The sequence below is a fragment of the Lipotes vexillifer genome, unplaced genomic scaffold (assembly GCF_000442215.2).
Source record: "Lipotes vexillifer unplaced genomic scaffold, Lipotes_vexillifer_v1.1 scaffold911, whole genome shotgun sequence".
NCBI classification, from domain to species: domain Eukaryota; kingdom Metazoa; phylum Chordata; class Mammalia; order Artiodactyla; family Lipotidae; genus Lipotes; species Lipotes vexillifer.
This window is the reverse complement of record NW_006781377.1, coordinates 203,133-226,585: the sequence shown is the minus strand read 5'-3', so window position 1 is coordinate 226,585 and position 23,453 is coordinate 203,133. Positions and strand designations below refer to the sequence as shown.

At 36.0% G+C, this 23,453-nt stretch overlaps 1 protein-coding gene across 1 annotated transcript in view; it reads right to left on the bottom strand.

Moving 5' to 3' along the window:
* Positions 1–10,836: 10,836 nt before the first annotated feature.
* Positions 10,837–23,453, bottom strand: part of LMO3 (LIM domain only 3) — a 57,898-nt gene continuing 45,281 nt past the window's right edge. Inside the window, 1 exon segment of the mRNA XM_007454613.1 lies at positions 10,837–13,762. Within this exon segment, the coding sequence (XP_007454675.1) occupies positions 13,657–13,762 (106 nt within the window). The 3' untranslated portion in view covers positions 10,837–13,656.

Below are 23,453 nucleotides of genomic sequence, written 5' to 3'. Positions count from 1 at the left end.
CTTGGACTGGACGAGTTTGCTCTTATTTTAAAAGCCAGGCTTATACTAGCAGTTCCTCTTACTAGGATAGTCTATATAATGAGCTATTTCCTTGTTTAGGGACACTTTATTGAAGGAGTTAAAAAATGATTTTATCCATTTAGTTTTATACTCTGACTTTGAACAAGACTAGAAGGAATTTGTAACGTGGATGGATATACAGTAATTCCCCTACATACATACGAACGAGTTCCATTCTGGGAACATGTTCGTTAAGTCCAATTTTGTTCCTAAGTCCAGCAAAGTTAGCCTAGGTACCCAACTAACACAATCGGCTATATAAGACTGTACTGTAATAGGTTTATAATACTTTTCCCACAAATAATACATAAAAAACAAACACAAAAAATAAAGAAAACATTTTTAATCTTACAGTACTGTACCTTGAAAAGTACAGCAGTACAGTCCAACAGCTGGCATACAGGGGCTGGCATCGAGTGAACAGGCAGGAAGAGTTACTGACTGGAGGAGGGAGAGGAGGGGGGAGATGGTAGAGCTGAGGGATCGTCAGTAATAGGAGACGGAGGGCAAGCTGCACTTTCACTCACGCCTGACGCTGATGGCACAGGTTCTGGTTCCTTGCTGGATTCAATTCTATCTACCCTCTTGAAAAAACGATTCATTGATGTCTGGGTAGTGGCTCTTTTTTTCTCATCACAGATGACACAGTAGCACTGGATTGCATTCTGAACGGCTGCTGAAGCCTTCATGTGCCGTTCTACGTTTGGGTCCTGTGCCTCAAAAGCTAACAGTGCATGCTTGCATCTTTGAAAGTTTGTAACTTGAAGGTTTGTACGTAGGGGATTACTGTATTCCCATCTGTCACGGCACTTCCTGTGGTTCACTGTGTGTGAAAGAACTAAGTGGATAAATGAAATTCCAAATTTCAGAATCATCAATTCCATCTAGCTGTAACCACAGTTGTATTTTGTTTGTTTGTTTGTTTTGTTTTGTTTTGTTTTGCGGTACGCGGGCCTCTCACTGTTGCGGCCTCTCCCGCTGCGGAGCACAGGCTCCGGACGCGCAGGCCCAGCGGCCATGGCTCACGGGCCCAGCCGTTCCGCGGCATGTGGGATCTTCCCGGACCGGGGCACGAACCCGTGTCCCCTGCATCGGCAGGTGGACTCTCAACCACCGTGCCACCAGGGAAGTCCCACAGTTGTGTTTTTGAAGGACAAATGGAAGAGATGGTTTTGAGAGAAGTAAAGACATTAAAGAATAGTTCTTGGGATCATGCAGGATTAATAGTAACTGGTCATTTTGGTTAGAATTCTGCTTTGGTGCTAAAAAGGCAACCCTGAAATGATACTTTATTCAAATGAATCTGGTGGGTTAGGGTAACACATAATCTGTCAATCTAATTTCCTTAATCAATTAACCCTTGCATATCTCACCAACTTCAGATTATATTTAACATTTTAAGTAAGATTTTACACTTAAAATAGAAAGTAAGATCTGTCTTGTGATTTCAGTAAGTTGTCTAAGTAACACAATTTAAAGAGTACAGAGTATACCTTTACCACCCAGCCGCACAAAATCCAGTTTCTTCAGGCTCCTCATCGTGAACTTTCTTTTAAAGTGTGAACACCTATATTTCCAAGTTCTATTCCAAGGCCATTCAAAACCAGTGTGTCTAAAACTTATCTTCTTCCCCAAAAAACTACCAACTGCTCCTGTATTGACTGTCTCCTGAGTGTCTTTGAAGTGGACCTTCTCTCCAGCTCTGCTCTATTGCTTTTAAATCATTCTTTTCAACTGCATCAGCTGGGCTCCCAGCCTTTAGTCTCAGCTGCCCCCACTTTACCTTTCATAAGGCCACCAGATTGAACTTCCTGAAATGTAAATCTGATCGTGTCATCCTCTGCCTTGCAATCTTTCAGGGGCCCCTCATCATCTAGGGCAGTGATATCCACACCTGATGAATCATTAGAATCACTGTGGAGTTGTTAAAATGTATAGATTTTAGGGTATGACAACATACCTACTGAGTCAGAATATCTGATACACACGTATATACACACACACATATGCATACATAGGTATACACACGCACACATCTATACTTTTAAAGCTCCATAGATTTGGAGACCACTATCCTACACTGGTGAATGGAAACAAGGCCCTTCATCATCGGATTTGAATCTGTAACTCCTCATGTTAATTGAAGTTCCTTTAACCCACTGAAGTCTCTCCCACTTTGAAGTCTTTGCACATGCCTGGCACAACTTTCCTTCCTTTTCCTAATCTACTGGAAGCACCCCTACTTCTCAAGACTCAGGTGATTTTTCTCAGAATTTATGGCTGATACTCTCAAAATTAGCCACTCCTTTCTTTTCTGCTCTCAAAGTACCTTGTGCATACTCCGATACGTCCCATAACTATGGAGCTGTTTTACCCTCACTTCCCCAACAGACTGTGAGCTACTTGAGGGTAGAAAGTATATCTTGGAGCTTTGGCATGGTGTTTCTTCCTTCCTCTTCATCCCTTTTCTCTCCGTGCTCCTGGATGTTGTAACATGATTGGTGTATAGAAATTACTGAATAAGTGTTCCTAGAAGCATAGGGAGGAAGGAAAAATGATGGATAGAGAAGGAAAAATGGTGGATAGAGATACTCTTGAGATGATGCCTTGGAAGATAGTGAATTACTAAGTTAGCTCTTCTGCTGATAGAGGAACCCATAGCATTTGGACTCTGGACAGAGCGAAGAATAAGATTAGTTTGGAAGGTATTTAGGAAATGGAGAGGTTTTATTTGAGGGACATAAGATTGAAATGAGATTTTGGATTTACAACCAAAAAAACAACCTCAAATTAATGGATTTCACAATTTTATATATACACTTAAATATATCTATATATTTTTAATAGGGAAAACAGAATGAAGTGGGTGACTATTTCTCCAAGTAAGATAATAAAAAATAAAACCTATTATCTACCATCATTGTATTTTCATAAAGGCTATTTGTATGTCCCCCAAAAGTAGGAAAGGTAAATATCGTATAGAAGAACTATTTTTGACTAAGTATAGTTGTGTAAAACATATGTAAATATTATCTTTCTTTTTCTTTTTCTTTCTTCAGACAAGAGAAAAACTTCAGAGATCAGGAATGATCTCCAGACAAGATTTTGGGAGAGGCAGGAAAACTTTCAAAACTTCCTTTATATCCAAAGCAGGGATCTGACATTATCTCCTCAAGGTGAAATAACCTTGAATGGCCTGACATTTGCACAATGGCTTTCTTTTTGATCTGTCTGTAGTTCCAACTAATTACTTGAAAATACCTTCGCTATTTCCCTGCATCTTTCTACCTATATTATTTTATGACAGTCTAATAAGAACTCAGCCTTCCCCACTGACCATATGTAAAATTAGATAAATTGTAATATTCTAACGGAAATACTAACTTTATGTCAAAAAGTCAGGGTAGAGTTTCGGTGTTATGTAAGATCAAAGAGAAAATAAGACACATATACGAGAAAATTTACCTTCTGCCTTCTTTTGTTAGAGGATTATGGGTTCTCATGTGACAGGAGGGAGCTGAACTGAGAGGAGAAGAAAGGAAACCATAACGTTGGGTCTTATAAACTCAGTGCAAAGTTTCCCTCCTCTGAATCAGGCTACAGCTGAAGTCAAATAATGTACCCATAACATTTCTCAAGTTTCTGTAAACAAGTATGTCAGTTAGGGGTTGCTTTTAACCACATGTAACAAGAACCTAACCGCAGTGACAAGATGTCCAGAGGTAAGCTGGACAGTTCAAGTCTGTTCAAATCTCCCATTGGGATTTGTTCCACAAGCTCTCACTTACATTCCAGGCAGGGAGAAGGGACCAATAGAGAGGAAAAAGTGATGCCTGGATCAGGAAAGGCAAAAGTTATCCCCAGATCTTTCAAAGACTCATTTTTGCATCCCATGGTCCAGAACAGTGTCAAATGGCCATCCCTGGATACAAAAGAATCCATGAAATGAAAATGTTTGCTTTGGCACATCACTGCCCTGTATGCTGTTAGTAAGAATGAAGGGGGAAAGGGCATAGACACCTAGCGAGGTCTCCCAGAGCAACCAATAGTCTTATGTTTCTTTTTTCCTTAAAAGCCCAAAGAATTTCTAAAGCAGGAATATAACTCTGCACTTTGACGTGAGATGTGTGCCTTACGTCCAGAGTGTCATCAAACAGGGTATACTTCTTATTCTCTTTTCTAGGTTTGCTACATTAGCTATAATAATTTAGGGTAAAAATCCCCACATCTCAAGAGTCATATCTGACCTTTCCCCCTTGTTCCCTTTACGTTTAGCCAGCTGTCATACTTGATCATTTGTCTCTTTCCTATTGCTTCTCCCCACTACTCCCACTCATCTTTTATTTCCCAATAGCTATTATGCTGTGTAGGTGCTTATTTCCTTCCTTGTTTTTTTTTTTTTTTTTTACAAAGTTCTCTTGTCTGAACTATCAACATCCCCTCTTGCCCCTCCCTAGCCCCCCTTTACATTTCAGTTAGAGTCAATCTTCTTAAACTTTGGCCTTCATTATACTCTATATTTTTTCAAAATCTTTGATCGTTTTCTACTGCCTATCAGCTAGATGAGTCACCATGAAACTAACTGCTTGATGAATTTAGTTGAGACTGGTCCCTGTAAAACACCAACATTCCCTCCATCTGCCAGTGGTTCTTCAAGATTGAATCAAAATGTCTATCGTGAAGCGCCCAGACAGAAGATATCACTTCTTCCCCAGTGTCCCCACAGCACTTTGTGGATAGCTCTGCTTTCTAGGTTATTACCTTTCATGGTTAATAGTCATTGGCTTGTCTTCCCTCGAATGCAAGGATTATTTATTGTATTCCTCAGGGGACATGGAGAGACTGCCATGCAGTAGATGTCCAATAAATGTCTGTATGACTGACTATATGAATATAGTGATTATTGAGTTCTTCTGGCTAAATAACAGAAATGAAGGTTATCCCAGTATAAATGCTAGGCATATGCATGGCAACACTCACACACACACACAAAATCTCTGAGATGAAAAGAAGAGAGTAAGAACACGTTTTATCACCCAATGTCTCTGACTATGGCCTAGATCCCCAATTTAATTTCCTCTCTGAATTTCAATATTTTGCTTAGAAGGAATTTTCTAGTTTGTTTGTTGAATGCTCACCTGTAATTGTTATTCTTTGCCCCATGTCTACCTATTGGGGCATAAATCACCCCTGATGCTCACCCACACTGATTAACCTCCATCAAGGCAAATAGCACTAAAGAGGCTCTCATAGAACTTGGAATTCATAAAAATAATAATAATAAAAATAACCCCAATACTATTACTAGGCGTTATGTTAAGGACTTAACATAGATTGTTTCATTTGACTTTCAGTAAACCCTATGAAGTAGGTATTACTACCCATTTTACTGATGAGAAAACTGCTCTTAATAGAACTAAGTAATATTTTCAAGATTATTGTCACTCTGATGGCAAAGCTGATGCTGCTAACCACTATGTTTATGTCTTAAATGGTTTCAATGGAAAAAACATAAGGGTTAACTAGGTCTAAGAAAATTGTGTTTTGAGATAAAGAATAACCATATTTACCTAAAAAGTAATCAAGGTCTGCATAAACCCGATGATGAGAGTGGAGCATCAGTAAGGTCTTGTCAAATATCCTTAGTGAAGAGTGAGGTAAACTCACTCTTGCAGATATGGGTGATTAAGTCATGGTATCAGCTCTTGACTTTCCCTTCTGTTTCTTCATTCTCTTCTTTTCAATGTCCAACTAATGTACCCTCCCTCTAAAATGATTTCCTCTACCTTTGCTTTTACACAGCAGCTGTTTGGCTGCTGCAGTTTTCAGGTTGAGTACCCTTTTCTGGAACAGTTCACCTTTATTCGCCTTGTTGTGCTACTCTGCATTTTCTCGCAAGCTCTTTATTTTTGGCTTTCTGAGTTTCTAAGATAGTATTTTTCAAAACAAATTTTTTGATTGACACCTACAGTAAGAACTACAGACACACCCATACACACACACACACAAAATACTTGAAACATTAATACAAAAAAGCTAAATAAAATGTTATATGTGGACTGTTTCTTCTACTGAACGTAGAGTGTCAATTCGTATTTGCCTCTATTTTCCAAGTAGAGAAGATTAAATATAGAGAATTGTAAGTGAAATCATACCAAAAACATGAATCAACTAATCAACACAGGTGGTAAGGCATTATAATCAGTTCAAAAGAAGCTCCAATAATTTGTGCAAGAAGGAGGATTAGCCGAGTGTCCTAATAGGAAATTTGACTGCATAGATTCAATTCCTTATTTCTTGGGAGATAAAAATCTCTAAATGATCCTATAGCTTATAATAAGATATTAAAATGGCATACCTAAGCTTTCAATAATGTCAGCACATATCAATTTAAGAAAAGCATTGAGTTATGGGAAATTATAACCTATGTGAAAGACTTAGACTTTAAAGAGTTCCATTGATGTAAAAGAAAAGCATGATTATTAAATTATTGGCCAACTGATGGCACTGGTTCAAATTTGAATCATTTAGGTCAGAGTAGCTCACTCTTGTGCCCCAAAGTTCAGATAGTCAAAAACACAGACCCCGTAACCTCAGCTAGTTGAGAGAAAATTCTCTAATTTTTAAAAGGAATTACACACTATTAAAGTAACCTTAGAAAGATATGAAGCAAAATATGGAAATATTATTTTAATTAATAATCTTTGTTACAACCTTAATTTTTTAAAAGAAATTTTGACTCATAGTGAGAATTTCTGTCTGGTTTTAAAGAGCTGAAGCTTATTAGATGGGACTTTATTGAAATGTTTAGAAGAATTTGACTAAGATTCTAATCAATGTTTAAATGGTTGGATCTGATTTATTAAATTTACAAGTTTGGCTTACTAGCTGTTTAAATGGTGTACAAATGTTTAGAGAAATTGCATTTGTTAGAGTGGTATATTTAATAAATTGGGCATTAAACAAAGAATAAATAGCAGTGAACATTATATTTTATGCACCAAAGTTTCTCTGGCAGAAAAAGTTTAGAAATGCCTAATATGGTGCTACACACATGCAAGGTGCCCAACAGTTTTGTTTTTGTTTTTTTTTACAAAGTTTCCTTGCTCTTCCCATGTAATTTTTATTTCATTTTCAATCCCATATTTTATTTTCACGCATCAATAACTGCCCCAGATGTGGTTTCTATGTCTTCACCGAGCCCCTGCTACTATTCATACTAAACTGAGGATACTCTAAGAATAATAAAGGAATTATAGGTTAAGCTTAACTTTGAGACAACCTAGCAGCTCCACCAAACTTTCTTAGGGATATTTTAGCAAGTCATGTTGAAATTAACCTAAGGTCTCACACAATTAAAAATTCTTGGGTCTTCCACTGTGCTTCCTAAGTTGAGGAAATGCACATTGTTTATGCAATTGTGTATGACCATGTTCTGCCGTAATCATCACAGCTCTAAACTCTTCAGATTAAGTACTAATTATATACTGAAAATACAGGAACACTTGCAGGGTGGAAATTCCCATTAGCATCACTTAATCTGGAATGATTTAAGTTCAAAAGGATCCCAATACATGGAAGTGGCTGTGGTGATGGCAGCAAGCAGTTGAAGCAATGGAAAGAAGGAGGTCTCAGATTTTTCTGTGGTCATATGAGAATGCAGGGAATTGCATTTTGCTCTGTGTTAAGGATAGCTGCTTTGCCCACTATTGCTTCTACCTGCCATTGTAAATCTGAGACTGGAGAGTTCCTTAATTATCTGGCCACTGATCTGGACCAAGCATCCTCGACACCTTGTGTATTTTAGACAAGTGAACACATAGCTTGACACAGATTGCTATTCTGACTTTCGGTTTGTTCCATATGTTGTGGAAGTAAGTTATAAAATATCAAAGACAGGTAACACACTAATTTTATTATCTTGACTTTGGAGAGCAGCGGTCTAGCCTCACCTCATCACAGCATGTTTATCCTGCTTCAGACAACTGCAGGTTTCTATCATACTCTCGTCTATGCTGACTGCCTCTTGTTCCTGATATTGCTCTACTAGGGATCCTCTATTATTCCTGGCTCTGTAGCCTCAAATAAATTTGTTAAAGGTTGAAAGAAGGAGCTCCTAAGTGGATTGCATGTAGGAAAATACGATCACTCTTATTTCCAATTTTCATTTTTAAAGGTGGCATTAACTCTGAAATGTTTGGAATTTTTGCTCAAGCACAGATTACTTCTAGTTTTTGGCTAGAACATAATAATAATAGTGATGATGATGATGATGATGATGATGATAATGATATTAATAAGAATGAAAACTCTCTGAGAGATAGATCCAGAGTCAGAAAACTTATGTTTAAATCTCACTATTTAGCTGTATGACCTTGGACAAGTTAAGTAAGCTCTTTACTTTTATTTAAAATCTGCAAAGCGGGGTTAATAGAACCTACGTTAGGAGGCTGTTGTGGAAATTACCTGGGCAGTGAGAAATCTCATACTACTACTTGTACTACTTACTGAACACTTACCATACATACTACATGGTAAGTGTTCAGTGAGTGTTACCTTTTGTTAGACCCTACTGATGATGAGGAATATAATGTTACATGTTACAAATGGACAGTTTCATTTCATGTGATTCAAAACTTTTGCAGAAGCAGGGTTAAAAGAGATTTGGATAATCTATTACCTGCATGCCTCTTGCTCCCATCTTTCTTTGTGCTGTGTCCATTAAATTTGGTATAGTTAACGACAACCGCCTTGCCAATAGAGTCAAAATATTCTGCAATCTGTTCCGCTATGCCAATTTCATGAGTATTCAGCTCCTCAGCCCAGAATACCCATTGTGTAAAAAGTGCAATGAATTCCAGTTCACTTTTGATTACAGTGATCTGAGCCAAACACGAAACCTACTTGATCCAAGATGATCTGGGCTTTACAATGTTGTGCGTTACGTGATCTGCACGCTGAAAACAGGAGTATCTTTGAATTTCCTTTTCAGAAAACAGAATTCTTTTAATTAACATTTAAAAAAATTTCAGTATGTGTAATTGTTAACACCTGCTATGTGTTGCCAACAGATGTTTCTTACTTACCTAAGGGAACTGTTATAATTATTCTATGAGCTTAGTGCAATGGCATTTACCAAGATAGTTGGGAAACTTTTGTTGGTGACTTTGCATCTAATACTTGGCATTTCTTATAATCTTGTCCCCTATCACTGCCAGTCCCCACACCTCCTCCCCAACCTGGCCCACCAAAGGCAAAAAAGTCCTTTTGGGAGGGTACCAAAATGTTTCAAAACTGGTCATGCATACTTTAGTCTTTGTGAAAAGTTCCTGAAATTATGTGTATTCTAAAACATTGGAAAATTTACTTTTGTTTAGCAGCTAATCCTTCTAATGTTTAACATGGAAATCTTACATCTTGATTATAAATGTAAAAAGTATACTTTTTAGCAAGGTAATACCCTTCCAATAGCTTGGCTTCAAAAGAAGCTACAGCAAAAATGAGATTTTTCTTGATTTTTTTCCCTGACCATTTATAAGGTTTTATAAGCAGTAGATATTCAGAATCCTTCATTTATGATACTAATCACACAATTACCTACAGGCACATGTTAAATATGACACTGGTTTCAGCCAAATACTGGGCGAACTGCAAACAATGAATAAAGAGAGGCAGCTCCATTTATAACGGCTGTTTCAACAGAGCGCTACTGTAATCATAGCGATCTGAGGGTGACTCATTAATTAATTGATGTTCTTTTTTATTATGTGCTATTGAGTTAATGAGTAACTTGTGTGAGATAATTCTCTGAATGCATTGATTACTTGAGATATTTTCTGGGGCTTTCATACCAATGACATGCTGAATAGGTAGGAGGCGGTATTTGCTTTTGTGTGCTTGTTATTCGTAGGTTTGAGATGAGTACAAACCAGTGCAAAGACTTCCTAAAGTTATCTGACACACAAAGTATCCTAGGTCGGCCTCACAAGGAGGCTGAGTGCTCAGGGCAAGGCCTGTCACATAGTAGGTACTTAATAAATGTCATGTGAAATAATAGCTGTATTAAAATTTTGCTTCCTATTACCTTACATTGCATTAAAAATCACATTTAGGAAATATCTGTAATGGCATTTTTAAGAAAAAGTAATAATCAAAGGGCTTTTGCCAAAATTGTATTCTGCATTAATGGCCTATTACAATAAACATGTACCTTGTTTTTGCAGCTTAGTTAAGTGAACACTAAATATGTTTGGCCAGTATCATTTCTATGAAATTGTTTAAGTGACCATCCAGAGAGCGGTTTGCCTAAAGTGATAGTTGAAAAGAAATCACTTGTGTATGGTGTGTTTTACTACAGATGTAATTTTTAGCACCCTGGTTCAGTGAAGGAACAACATTCTTCCTGAAAATGTAGGATTTAGTTGAGTTTTTTGTTTTAATTCATTATGCAGGAACCAGGAAATTGGAAATTTAGTCTGACAAGAGCAACACGGTTGCTTTCAGAACGATCCCTTAAAATTTGTATAAATGTACAAAATTATACCCAGCAATTGCTACCTTCATTTTTGACAGTTTTATTTTCCCCACAAAAGTAAATAGCACCCAACTACCTAGCTCAGAGATCCTAAATATAATATTTGGAGAATGCGTTTGAGGTACTTTGTCTGCTTACGATTCACCTTTTGAAAGTAAATGTCCTTACACACTTTTCTTTTTCTTTTTCATAGTATGCTTTCCAGATATCATCTTAGATTTTGCCCATTAAGTGCAATCAAATAGTGTAATACCCCTTTTATTAAAAACATAAATCCGAATATTAAAGAAATGAATGAAAGAATCCAGCAGATATTTATTAAGCAAGATGAAAGTGAAATTACAAACACAGTTCAGCTTTTAAACTCAGCCAGCACTCTAGTGGAGTGGAAGTGCCTGGTCCTTCATCATAGGTAGCCTATATGAGATGCGTGTTGGAAAGGGAGCTTTTGCTGCTTGAGAAATCAATGCTCCATCGGAGATGTTCTACTGGAGGCTTCAGATAACAAGCTAAGTGACGTCAGGGCTACACAACACAAAGGGGAAAGCTGACAACAATTCAGGGACTTTGAGTAGTCAAGACAATTAGTGCTTCAGTCGAAAATGCTACTATTTATGGGCAATTAGCTGTAAAATGGCCTATTTCTGTCTTGTTCCACCATTTTATGGAGATTAAAGATAATCTAAGGAGATTAAGGCCTTAATCTTTAATCCAGGTGAGTAATTTTGTTTGTAGTAAAAAGCATAAGAATTCATTCCCGAAGGATTAAGCAAAAGACCTTGTTGGTCTTTGGGTGGCAGGAATAATTGAACAGCTTCAAGAAGCTGAGAGAAGTTTGTTCCCAGTTTACAAGAATTTTGACATATTGATAAGCATATGCAAAACCATTTAAATCTAAAAAAGATGATGCAAAAAGATACTGACAATTACATTTTTACATCCACATGAATTTCAAACAACTCTTAATGGGGATTAGCAGGGCTGTGTTAGGAAAACCACTTCTTACATATCTCCCCCACCTTCCTCCCATTTGTTCTGTTTTGCTTTTTTTTGGGTTTGGCTATGCAAGTCTTTTCATGAAATAAATGTACGGCTCAAAGGCTAAAATAATATCAATAGTTATTTTGTGGGCCTCTTGAAACTCTTTTTTGGGGGTATATGTCAAATTTGGAGGACATGTGACTTGAACACTCAGCCATAAAGCATCTGTAAAAATACGTATCGTTCACTTTTCACAGAACCATCTTCTTAAAAATGAGAGGCAATATCCAGATTCACACGCATGTTCAGAGTAAAGCTTTGCTTGAAAACAACTCAAATCCACACCAGCATGATTTTTCAGTTTAATATTTTGGCCCCAAACCAAGAATTCAGGTATCACATTTAATTTTTATCTGCAATGCATATTCGGCAGGACAAAGTATGTATGCAAGTAACACTGGGGAATATTGTTTCCTATACAAGTGATCAAGAAAAAAGAAGAAAAGAAAAAAGAAAGCCCACAGCACTAAAAGTTGCTCTAGTAAAAATATGCTTCATTGTGCCTGTTGAGGAATCAGATCTGCTGAAAAGTAGTTTTGAGTACAGGGAACAGAAGCAAAGAAGCAAAGTGTGAGCAACCCCAAAGAAGGGAACACAGTCGCAACTTTATTTCCTTAACTGTAATTGAAATAATCAGTCTCCAAAATTTTTGTTTCTAGAAAGCTTTCTTTTTTATCAGCTATCATGTAGATAAGGGAATAATCTTTCACCTTTAAAAAACGGAATGACAGATTTCAGCCCAAGTGTAATAAATTCTGAGCAGGTAATTACTTAGAGAAAGCAATGAGAGTAAGACACATCAAACTTTTAAAGTGTTCACTTTTGAACATTAAAGTAAGTGGCAAGTAAATACAGAAAAATATATAATCACCAGTTCTCAGCTTTTTATCAATCCCTTTGTTTCTCTTCTTCCAGAAGATTCTGTGAGCACTATGTTGCTCTGATCAAAAGTGACTTCACTCCTCAAATATGATCATAGATTCAATGTGCATTATCATGGTTTCAGTAGATTCTCATTCAAAACCTTTTGGTGCCAGAAATGTATCAAATCATAAAGTTATTATATGCTTACCTCTTATGGAGAGATCTGGGCAAAGTTTGTATAAGAAATTTATCTTTTTAAAATTATCTCATAATTGTGGTAACACTTTTTTAAAGTAACCCTTTGGAAAATTTTTACATGGTACCCAAAGGCACTAGCTCACATAAGCGGTGAATGGCTGAAGGAAACAAAACAAAGCCATTTACGGGGTAAAGAGCACACACAGAAAAAGGGTATTAAAAGGGTAACTGTTAAGCTTTAAAGTTATTCTAAAAATGGCACTTTTCACGTTGGTAAAAAATGAAAGTGCTTTAAGATGAAATTTTTATGCATTTTTTTAAAGCTGACCTTTAACCCCCTGAAAATAGGGGGTGAAATGAGAACACTGATATCATTGTGGCAATAAGTGGATGTTGCTAAAATGCTTTGTGTGTCCTTCTTTTTCAGTATTTTTAATGTTGATAGACTTGCTTTATATGTGTATCATTAGTGAGATTTGCTCTTCAATTCTTTACTAGAAAGTTACAGCTCATTTAAAATAGCTGGTAGATACAGAAAGCATAAATATACCGTAAGTTTAAACACTGATTGTACTAAATGCAACAATACAAAGAAGCAAACAGAACACAAATGGTAACACAATAAAACTGTATTACATTTGTGCTTCAAATATTACAATACATTATATACAATAGTCCAAAATAAACATCTCATGCCAAGTGACACAAAAAAACGAATAGCAAGCAAAAAAATCCAGCAATATGTACATTACTTCTTTCTTTTATAATAAACATTCAACTCTGAACTGGGGCAATTTCACTACATACAGATGCAGTCCGCCTTTTATCCCATATAACCATCCTGCTTTCCTATATCTACGCTATTCAGTTGGTTCCTGTGTCAATTCTTATATACACGTGGAGCAAAAAAGATAAAAGAATGGAGTGCTTTGTATTCTTAATGGGGTGATGTTGATAGATCAGCGAACCTGGGGTGCATAACCTTCTTTCATTAAACCTTCCTCGTAGTCCGTCTGGCAAAGGATCATGTTATTCTTTAGGAAAAATTTGTCTCCAACACAAAATCTGAAAATATTTACAAAAATAAAATGTTTAAGATGACTTCACTCAGATCTATACATTTGAAGATTTCTTTTCCTAATCATCATTTCATCATTTCAATTTATGGTAATTCCCTGAGTTTGAAAGTTTGGCTTAGAAAGTTGCCTTGTTGTCAGAATTAAACCATTCTGGTCATTTAAGGAAATGCTACACACAAAATTCGAAATCCTACTTTTATATATAAAACTCATAAGAACATTGAGGAAAACACCTTGGGCAGCAAAGGTGATTTTTTTTTTTTTTTTTTTTTTTTTACCATATTGGAAAGAAAAAAAGAACTGATCTATATTTACATTCATTAAAACAATGATAATAATATTTCACGGCAGTGATTATGGAGGCTTTCATCATTGCCCATTTATCCATTTTATAAAAAAAGTAAAAGGCATTAAAATGAATCAAATGATTAGAAAATAGCCCATTTTACAGCTTCTCACTTAAAGCTTCCTTTTACTCTGTTATTAAAATGTGATTAAATTCTAGTAATTTGGAAGTAATTGTTCTGAAGTGAAAGTTATTTTAGCATCAGACTCAGACGCTGGGCCATATTCCTTTGTCTGTGGCAAGTTCACCAACTATGATGTAGTAAATGTATCTCTTAGAGTCCTTCCAATTAAACCAAAGGGAGTAACCTGATGAACTTCTTAACATTGATGTGATAAATAAACTAGTTTCCAGTAGCTAATTATGCATTTTATTCTATAAAGCATTGTTTAATGTGCAAGATTGTAATGTTTTTAATAAGTCCTCTTTTTGTATAATTTCCCAGTGGTGACACTTTGGACACAATTAAGGTCAGAAAAAATGCTTGCGCTGTTTCCGGTACATTTAACAATAAAGTAACTCTGGGGAGATTTGTATATATTTTTAATTGTAACAATTTAACCTTCAAACAGCAGTGTCTGGTAGAGTTGACCCAGTAAAACTGCTTGTAATTATATAAGTTGACCTCACTGACCTTTGATAGTAGTCTCTCTTTATCAGATAGTCAATTTCAAATGATGTTCAAGCAGAAATCTTAGTGGATAGATTAAATTGTGTCATGAAAGCCACCCTTTAATGTTTTGTGAAGTTGAAGGTTTAAATGAGGAGCAGTTGGGCTGATTTACATTTGCAAAGATTGGAATGCTAGACAAACAGCGAACCTATTTATTTTCCAACTGGGTAGCTTTGGAAATTTATCCTTATTCTAGCTAAGTAGATAGAGAGGAAAATAGTGTAATAAAAAAAGTAGTTTGAAAAGAATTAGCTTTCCTCTTAAAGGAAGATTGGTCTGTTTATTTGTGGAATTTACTTTTTTTCCCCAGGATTACTGCCTGCTGATGATGCTGATTGAAAGTACAGACTACACCCTGATCTTGAAATCCTGCAGTTGTCTGTGGTCAAGGCTACTGGGTACAATGAACATTCAAGTTTGGACTTTAAGTATATCTTCTTTTTATTAGCTGCAAACTATAAAATTGAAATATTGTGCTTAAAAAGTAGTGTTTGAATAAACCAGTTTTTGTAGATTATCCTGATCATTAAGATATGCTGAATAAAAGGAAATATTTCTTTTGTTGGGCAGGGGTAAGTAGCCAAATTAGATACTTATCTTTTATGTGAGATTATATAAAGTAGCATGCAGAATATATCTGATTACTGTTCAAATTTTTCGCTTTATATTAATGTTGAAATTAATTTGAATTGACTAATAAGCTAATAATAAAATATCCACCAAAAATAAATAATTTTAATAAAATACGCTCGTGTTCCAGCCGATGTTATTGAATCTTTTTTTCCCCTAAAAACCGACTAAACTGGAAGTACTTTTTCAACTCCATACTGTCTAAAATTTTGCTTTAATTTGTTAAAAAGCCTCCAAATTCTATTTGCTATCAAATAAAAACGTGTTTTGTTTTTGTTTTTTCTTTTGTCATGTTGTGTCATGTCATCCTTACCTTCAGGGGCCTTGAAATTTAGGTAATTTCTATTTGTAGATTAATACAATCGGAGTAATTATAGTGAGAAAAGCACTGAGCCAAGAGCCTGGGGATTTGGTCCTGAGTCCTGTGGCTCTCACCTACTCAATGCAAGATATAGGGTGTATTTCATACTCTCTCTGAGTCAGTTCTCTGTGGGTAAGATAAAACAACTACATCACTGGATGGTAGGAATGTTAAAATAAGAAGTATTTGAAAGGCAGAGAGACATTTGCAATGAATAGGGTTCAAATTCCAACCTTCCATTCACAATATTGAAAATGAAACTTCAGGATTTTGATCTTTAACATCAGTAAGTTCTGTAAGTTGGCAGTAAAGAGTAGAAATGTAATATGTAAAGCCTTCCCTCAATGTTTGGAATGTAGGTAATTAAAATAATCACCTTTTATAAATTACTTACCATGTGCTAAGGCTAAGCATGTATATACAGTGATCACATTTATTCCTTAAATCCAACTGAGAAAGTAAATATTAACATTGTCTTTTTCAGATGAAAAACCTAACACTTCCTGCCCAAGTTTCCATAGCTAGAATATGTATGGTAGAGGAAGGAAAAGCACCCTGGTCTCATTGGATTCAAGATCCATGCTTTTACAATTCATAATAGCCAAGACATGGAAACCTAACTGTGCTTTCACAGATGAATGGATAAAGAAGATGTGGTGCGCACACACACACACACACACACACACACACACACAGTGGAATACTACTCAGCCACAAAAAGAATGGAATAATGCCATTTGCAGCAATATGGATGGATGTAGAGTTTTTTTTTTTTATTTTATTTTTTTGTTCATTATGGATTTTTTAAATTTTTTTTTTGCAGTACGCGGGCCTCTCACTGTTGTGGCCTCTCCCGTAGCGGAGCACAGGCTCCAGACGCACAGGCTCAGCGGCCATGGCTCACGGGCCCAGCCGCTCCACGGCATGTGGGATCCTCCAGGACTGGGGCACGAACCCGCGTCCCCTGTATCAGCAGGCGGACTCTCAACCACTGTGCCACCAGGGAAGCCCATTATGGATTTTTTTTGCATCAATTTTTTAATTAATTAATTTTGGCCATGCCACATGGCCTGTGGGATCTTAGTTCCCTGACCAGGGATCAAACCTGTGCCCCCATTAGAGGAAGCATGGAGTCTTAACCACTGGACTGCCAGGGAAGTCCCGAAAGATTTTCACACTAAGGGAAGTACATCTAAAAGAGAAAGACAGATACCATATGATATCACTTACATGTGGAATCTAAAATGTGACACAAACGAACTTATCTACGAAACAGAAACAGATTCACAGACATAGAGAACAGACTTGTGCAAGGAGGAGAGAGGGGGAGGGAGGGATGGATTGGGAGTTTGGGATTAGCAGGTGCAAACTATTATATATACAATGGATAAACAACAAGGTCCTACTGTATAGCACAGGGAAACATATTCAGTATCCTGTGATAAACCATAATGGAAAAGAATATAAGAAAGAATATATATATATAGTATAACTGAATCACTCTGCTGTACAGCAGAAATTAACACATTGTAAATCAACTATACTTCAATTTAAAAAAAACAAATAAATGACTGAAAGCAATTTAAAAAAATCCATGCTTCTACCTGGAGGCGGTAAAGCATTAGGTTATGAAGTTATATAGGTTTTTGTATTATGATTACTTCTTTACATAGGTTTTCAAAAGAGAGCTTATTATTCAATGAGATGTTTGCAATATAAATGGAATTCATCTAAAATATTCCTACCTGAGATATGTTGTTACTAATATGTTGTCAACTGGATAAAGTACCTTTTATGTGCATATCAATTTATACTTAAAGGTCAAAATGAAACAGAACATAGGTGAGGAATGTCACACACATTTAACGTAAACAAAACAGGTTTGAAAGCTATAGTTAAGAACAGATTATGATTGCTTTGCAATTAGGATTGATATCTTCCTTTAAAATGTCATATATATAAACATGAAGAAATTAGAGGAATAGCAATGCAGATATCGGACACCTAACAAAATGATCTATAACTGCGATTTTGTAAGAAAGGCTAATTTCCAATGTTCTATAACCAGGTCCTGATGACATTTAGCATTTCAGAAAAATATTATAAAAATTGTGATGGCCAGAGGATAGCGTATGTATATATAGTAATAGGTCAGGCTAAAATTCTTGAAAATAAACTGATAATCTTCCTTATAAATTAATCTTAATCGCTTGTGATATAGTCAGTTCAATTAATTCTGCCATCATTAAAAAAATGTTAAGGAATAAAAAGATGCCCAATCTGGGCTTCCCTGGTGGCGCAGTGGTTGAGAGTCCGGCTGCCGATGCAGGGGACACGGGTTCGTGCCCCGGTCCGGGAAGATCCCACATGCCGCGGAGCGGCTGGGCCCGTGAGCCATGGCCGCTGAGCCTGCGCGTCCGGAGGCTGTGCTCCGCAACGGGAGAGGCCGCAACAGTGAGAGGCCCGCGTACCGCAAAAAAAAAAAAAAAAAAAAAGATGCCCAATCAGATTATTAAGCCACCTAATCTAAATATTTTAGAATTAACCATAGATTGAATTTCCAGACATTTTGGAGTAACTCCAGTTGAATTCATATGGTCTTAGAGACTTGAAAAGTACAGACGATAATTAAGAAATACGGGGCTTAGAGTAGTTTTGAGCGGGTTATCAAATGCCTCTGCTAGGAAGCTTTCATTTGTGATATCCTCTTTAAGAATGAAAATGTAAATTTAGTCATCTTATTTTCCTAACGTTAGTGACTGCCAATTATAATTAATTTCCATTTCCACAGCACTTTAAAAAGAAAGGGGATCCATTCCATATTTCCAATGTCTCTACTGTTCTATTTAGCATCCTCAGTTACTAAAAGATGGAGATTTTGATACTGTACTTTGTTTTCAGAAAGAAGTGCAGGTTATATACTCATTGTACACCTGTGAACAAATTTACTGTCTTCTCCCAGTGACAGCTCAGTTGTCATCACACAATGCATTCCCAACAATCTTTTCTGTACCAAGTTTCACTACCCACACCACAAATCCTGTTATCAATTATTTAGCATCTACCTTTTTTTAACTCCACTATATCTACTCCCACTTATACCCACTTTGTCAGAAAAGCAAATCTTCATCTTGAAATAGGTCAGGGTCCTCATACTGGCTCTGAATCCAGAGATTAAATCCAGACTGCCTGGGTTCAAATTTTGAATCTACCCTTTTCTATCTCTGTAATCTTGGGCAAGTTTTTAAAATTTTCTATACTTCAGTTTCCTCACCTGTAAAATGAGGCTAATAATAGTACCTACTTCTGGGTTATTTTGAGTATTAAATGAGTTAGCACATGTAAAACAGAATAATGTCTGGTGTGTGATCAGAACTGTATAAAAATTTGCTCTCATGATTATTTGGTAACAATAATCTTCTCACCTTTGCTTAGCTATTCCCTAGCCAGGGATATTTCTCCCTTTTTTCCATCTACGTAAATTCTAAAAATTCTTTTTTTAAGGTAATATAGGAGTACGGGAGTAAGAGGTACAAACTATTAGGTATAAAATAAGCTATACGGATATACTGTACAACACGGGGAACATAGCCAGTGTTTTACAATAACTATAAATGGAGTATAACCTTTAAAAATTATGGATATTGTACCCCTGTAACATATAATATTGTACAGCAACTATACTTCAGTCAATCAATCAATCAATCAAAATTCTTTAGTTTCCATTCCCTCCATCAGTATTCCCTGACCCCGTCAAATTATTCTGATCTTTCCCAAAGCACTTATTTATTGGTGTATCATTTACTTTGGCATTTCAAATTTTCTCATGAATGTGTAACAGGTTTCCCACTCTGGGCAGCAGTGCTGAGGTAAATGACCATGAGTAAAATTTCTTTTAAACCCTCTGAAATACCACCGTAACCTGTACTACCACTTGAAGTGGGTAGGCCACAAATGTTGGTTAAGAAAGACTTATTCTAGAACTGAATAGCCTTAAAGAACAAAGATACTTTTGATGAATAATTTAAATTTGGGCTCATGTTGACTTTAGCTCACTGATTTCCTACCTTTACAATTTCCTCTCTCTATCCCATATTCCTCCACGTCCCTACAAAACTCCCTCTCTAATCTCTGAGCACACTGAGCCACTTTTCATTTCCGGAACACATTACTTGCTTTCACACCTCCATGCCTTGCCTGCTGCTCCATCTGTCTGGAAAATCCTTTCCTCACTGCACCCAGCCTTCTTAGCTTCCTCCACCCCCCGCCCCACCAGACACACTTCCTATATCCTAACCAGTCCTAGAGAGTCCTTTAACACCCAGGACATCAACCTTTTGGTGCTTTCTTAAGACTTCAAGAAGGACAGACCTCTCTTCCCTCAGTATAGATCTGTTTAGCATCGATTACATTCTTCTCTTCTGTGAGTCTTTGATGTCCTGTCTCTCCCTAAGCTCTAAATACCCCTAAGAGAGAAACTGGATTTTATTCACCTCTGTTTCCACAGAGCCTAGCACAGTGCTTTTTTTCTTTAATGTTACACAGTTCTACATATTTGAGGCAATTTCATTACAAACAAGCATTTTTTCCCTTCTCTTATAAAACCATCATTTAGTTTCCTAGAATTTTCTAAGGGGGGGGGCTTACTCATCTTTAAGAAATTAACCTATTACTCAGAATTTTCCAATTCTGAGTGAGATTCATGTTATCATACAAGATGTTCAAAATAACCTTCTTCAGGTCCTTTCAAAATAAAACGAACTTTTAGATTTTAATTCAGGATTCACATTTTTAGCCTTACCCTTTTAAAAAGGACAGAGAAGATAACCCATCTTCAAAGTTCATTGTTACTACTATCTTTTTTAAACACTCAGAAATGCTTTAGAACTTAATGATATTGTGATTTAAAAGTTAAGATGAAATGACTTGCTAAATAAAATTATAAGCATTTATAAAATCATAATTTCAGGGGTCAAGAAAGTTTGCTTAAGGGAAAGTGCCTGTAAATTACCTATTGGCCTTGTGTGTCACTTGAAAAGGTGCAATCCTAAGACAGTGATTTGGCTACTATGAGTAGAGGCTCCTGAGGCAGATGGCTTTATTGGAGAGATTTCCCAAGCAGACGCCAAAGGATAAGGAGAGCCTCCTATATTGAAAACTTCTGGATTCAGAGTAACAAAATTTGCCTGCTTTGCTTGACTGATGAAGATTAGCTGACTTCTTGCATTAAAGAAGTTTGTCTTGTAGAGATGGAAGTGACAAGACAATAACTAAGTGTTAATTGTGCATAACCAGCACTAAAGATATTCAGTCCCATTATGGCATGTAATAAATGAAGCGCACACAGAAATATATTAGGTACTTTAATAATGATACTAGAACAGTATTCTGCAGCAATAAGAATGTGAACAGTTTTAGAGTCGAAATTTAGGAGTGTTTGTCTTACTTGACTGAGTTCCACTGAGGAGACAGACGTAATTGTGAATGCAACTTTTTATTTCAGTGGTGAAATAAAATTGATATACGATTTGTAAATAGCATTAACAACCTACAATTACTTTGCATCATAATAGAATTTAGGCTGGGTTTAGCACTTGAATGATGTTTTAATTTTCTGTGTAGAACACGGATAAAATAGGTAAGCCTGCCCTAAAAGAAAAATGGACAAAAGGAATAAACAGGCAGTTCCCTAATAGAAGAAATATCAAAGGGTCACTAGTAATCAAATAAATGCTAATTAAAAATGATAATGAGATACCATCTTTCAACCCTCAAGGTGACAAGGATTTCTTTTAAAATAATAATTCCCAGTGTTGGAACTTATGTGAGGGAATGCATTTTTTTTTTCTTTTCTGGTGTGAGAATAATTGGTATAACTTTTCCAGAGAGCATTTTGGCAATATATAATGTAAGCCTTTAAACTGTTATATGGTTTGTCTAATTAACTATGCTCCTGCGAATTTAGCCTGACACAGATTTGAGTATTTGTTTATAAAGTCCGCATTAGATTGATAATACTGATGCTATAAAAACTTGAAGAAACAACCTACACATCTGATGACAGAAGACTGATTTAATAATATATGAAGCTTTATCCATAAAACTGAACACAAGAAAGCTTAAAATGCCATAAAAGAATTTTTAAAGGCAGGGAAAAATGTACACTATATTAATGAAAATGTCCAAGTGACAAACATTAGGATTCTTCCTTGTTACTTTCCTTTAAGATGCTTAAATGTGGTTATAATATAAAGTATATGCTATATATCATTTGCCACATATGCATAGAAAAATGTATGGCTAGCCACATACCAAAATATTAAAATAATTTCTTTTAGAACAGTGAGACATGGGACAATGTTATTCTTTATCCCTTTCTATTTTCTAAATTTTCCTCTATAAGTATGTAATTGTTTATAAGTAGAAAAGCAGTAAATGTTATTGTTGCACAAAGATAACTCTATTGTTAGTAAATGCTATTAGTGGATGAAATGTGGTAAGTAAACAAAAATTTTCTAAATTTACTACTAATATACCTTTAAAACATATACACATAGAGGCTCATGCACATTAATGGGTCTGTAAGGATGTGTGGACATTTGTGTTTTTGTATTCATATCCTTACAGTAAAAAATATGTGCATTTGATAATTTACTTTTGGCTAAGTGTCACTACAGACTGAATCAACCTACTTTGATTCCAAACATCTATTGGGAAGACCCAAGATGTTGCAAGATGACTTCTTGAATTATTTCCTGGGTAAATTATACATTGTGAGGTATACAAGGCCAGATTCTGAACATCTGCATTTAGCAGGAGATATCTTATGTAAAAACCAAATTAGTGAAATATTATATGGTAAAAGTAAATTATAAATATCAAGGTAAAAGAACTAAATTTTGAGAACCTATTGTGTTCCTGGTACTTATAAATTCTTTCATTTAATTTTCAAAATCTGCAGGATAGACGTTAGTGTCTCCATTTTAAGGATGTGCAAAACCAAACTCAGAGAAACTAAGTGACTTACGCAAGACTGCACAGCTAGTATATGGTGGGGATGGAATCTGAATCCAGTTCTCACTGTAAACATCATACTCTTTCTACTACTCTATAGCGCCTCGTAAGAAGATACTGCATTTAACGGTAAAACGGCCAATTATAGTAACTGAGAACTTGACAAAACTAATATTTACTGACTATTTTCCATGTTCAGGTGTTTTCACACCTGTGCTGAATTTATTTTCATTAAAATCCATCAAGTGCAATAATTTTTGAAATGTATTTTAATGATATGTATATTTTAATATTCTAACATCCTCTGCATTTCTTATGTAAAACCGGTATGGTAGTATATAGCTCACACTAGAATTAAAAGTTATTATTTTTACTTTGGAAAAATGGAAGGAAGTCATAATACTTTGAGATGAGAGAGTTCTCTGAAATTGACTAATCCAGCTCCCTTATGTTATAAAGGAGAAAACTGAGGTCCAGAGAACTAAAATAGCTGGTTTATGCTCACACATCTTGTTAGGGAGAGTCCAGACTGGAATTCAGGTTTCTAGATTCCCTGTGCAATACTCTTTCCATCGTCCAATGCTGCCTCTCTGATGCTGATAATTGTATCCAACCTGGCTCCCAAAGAGATTTGAAGCAACTTGAAAAGTACA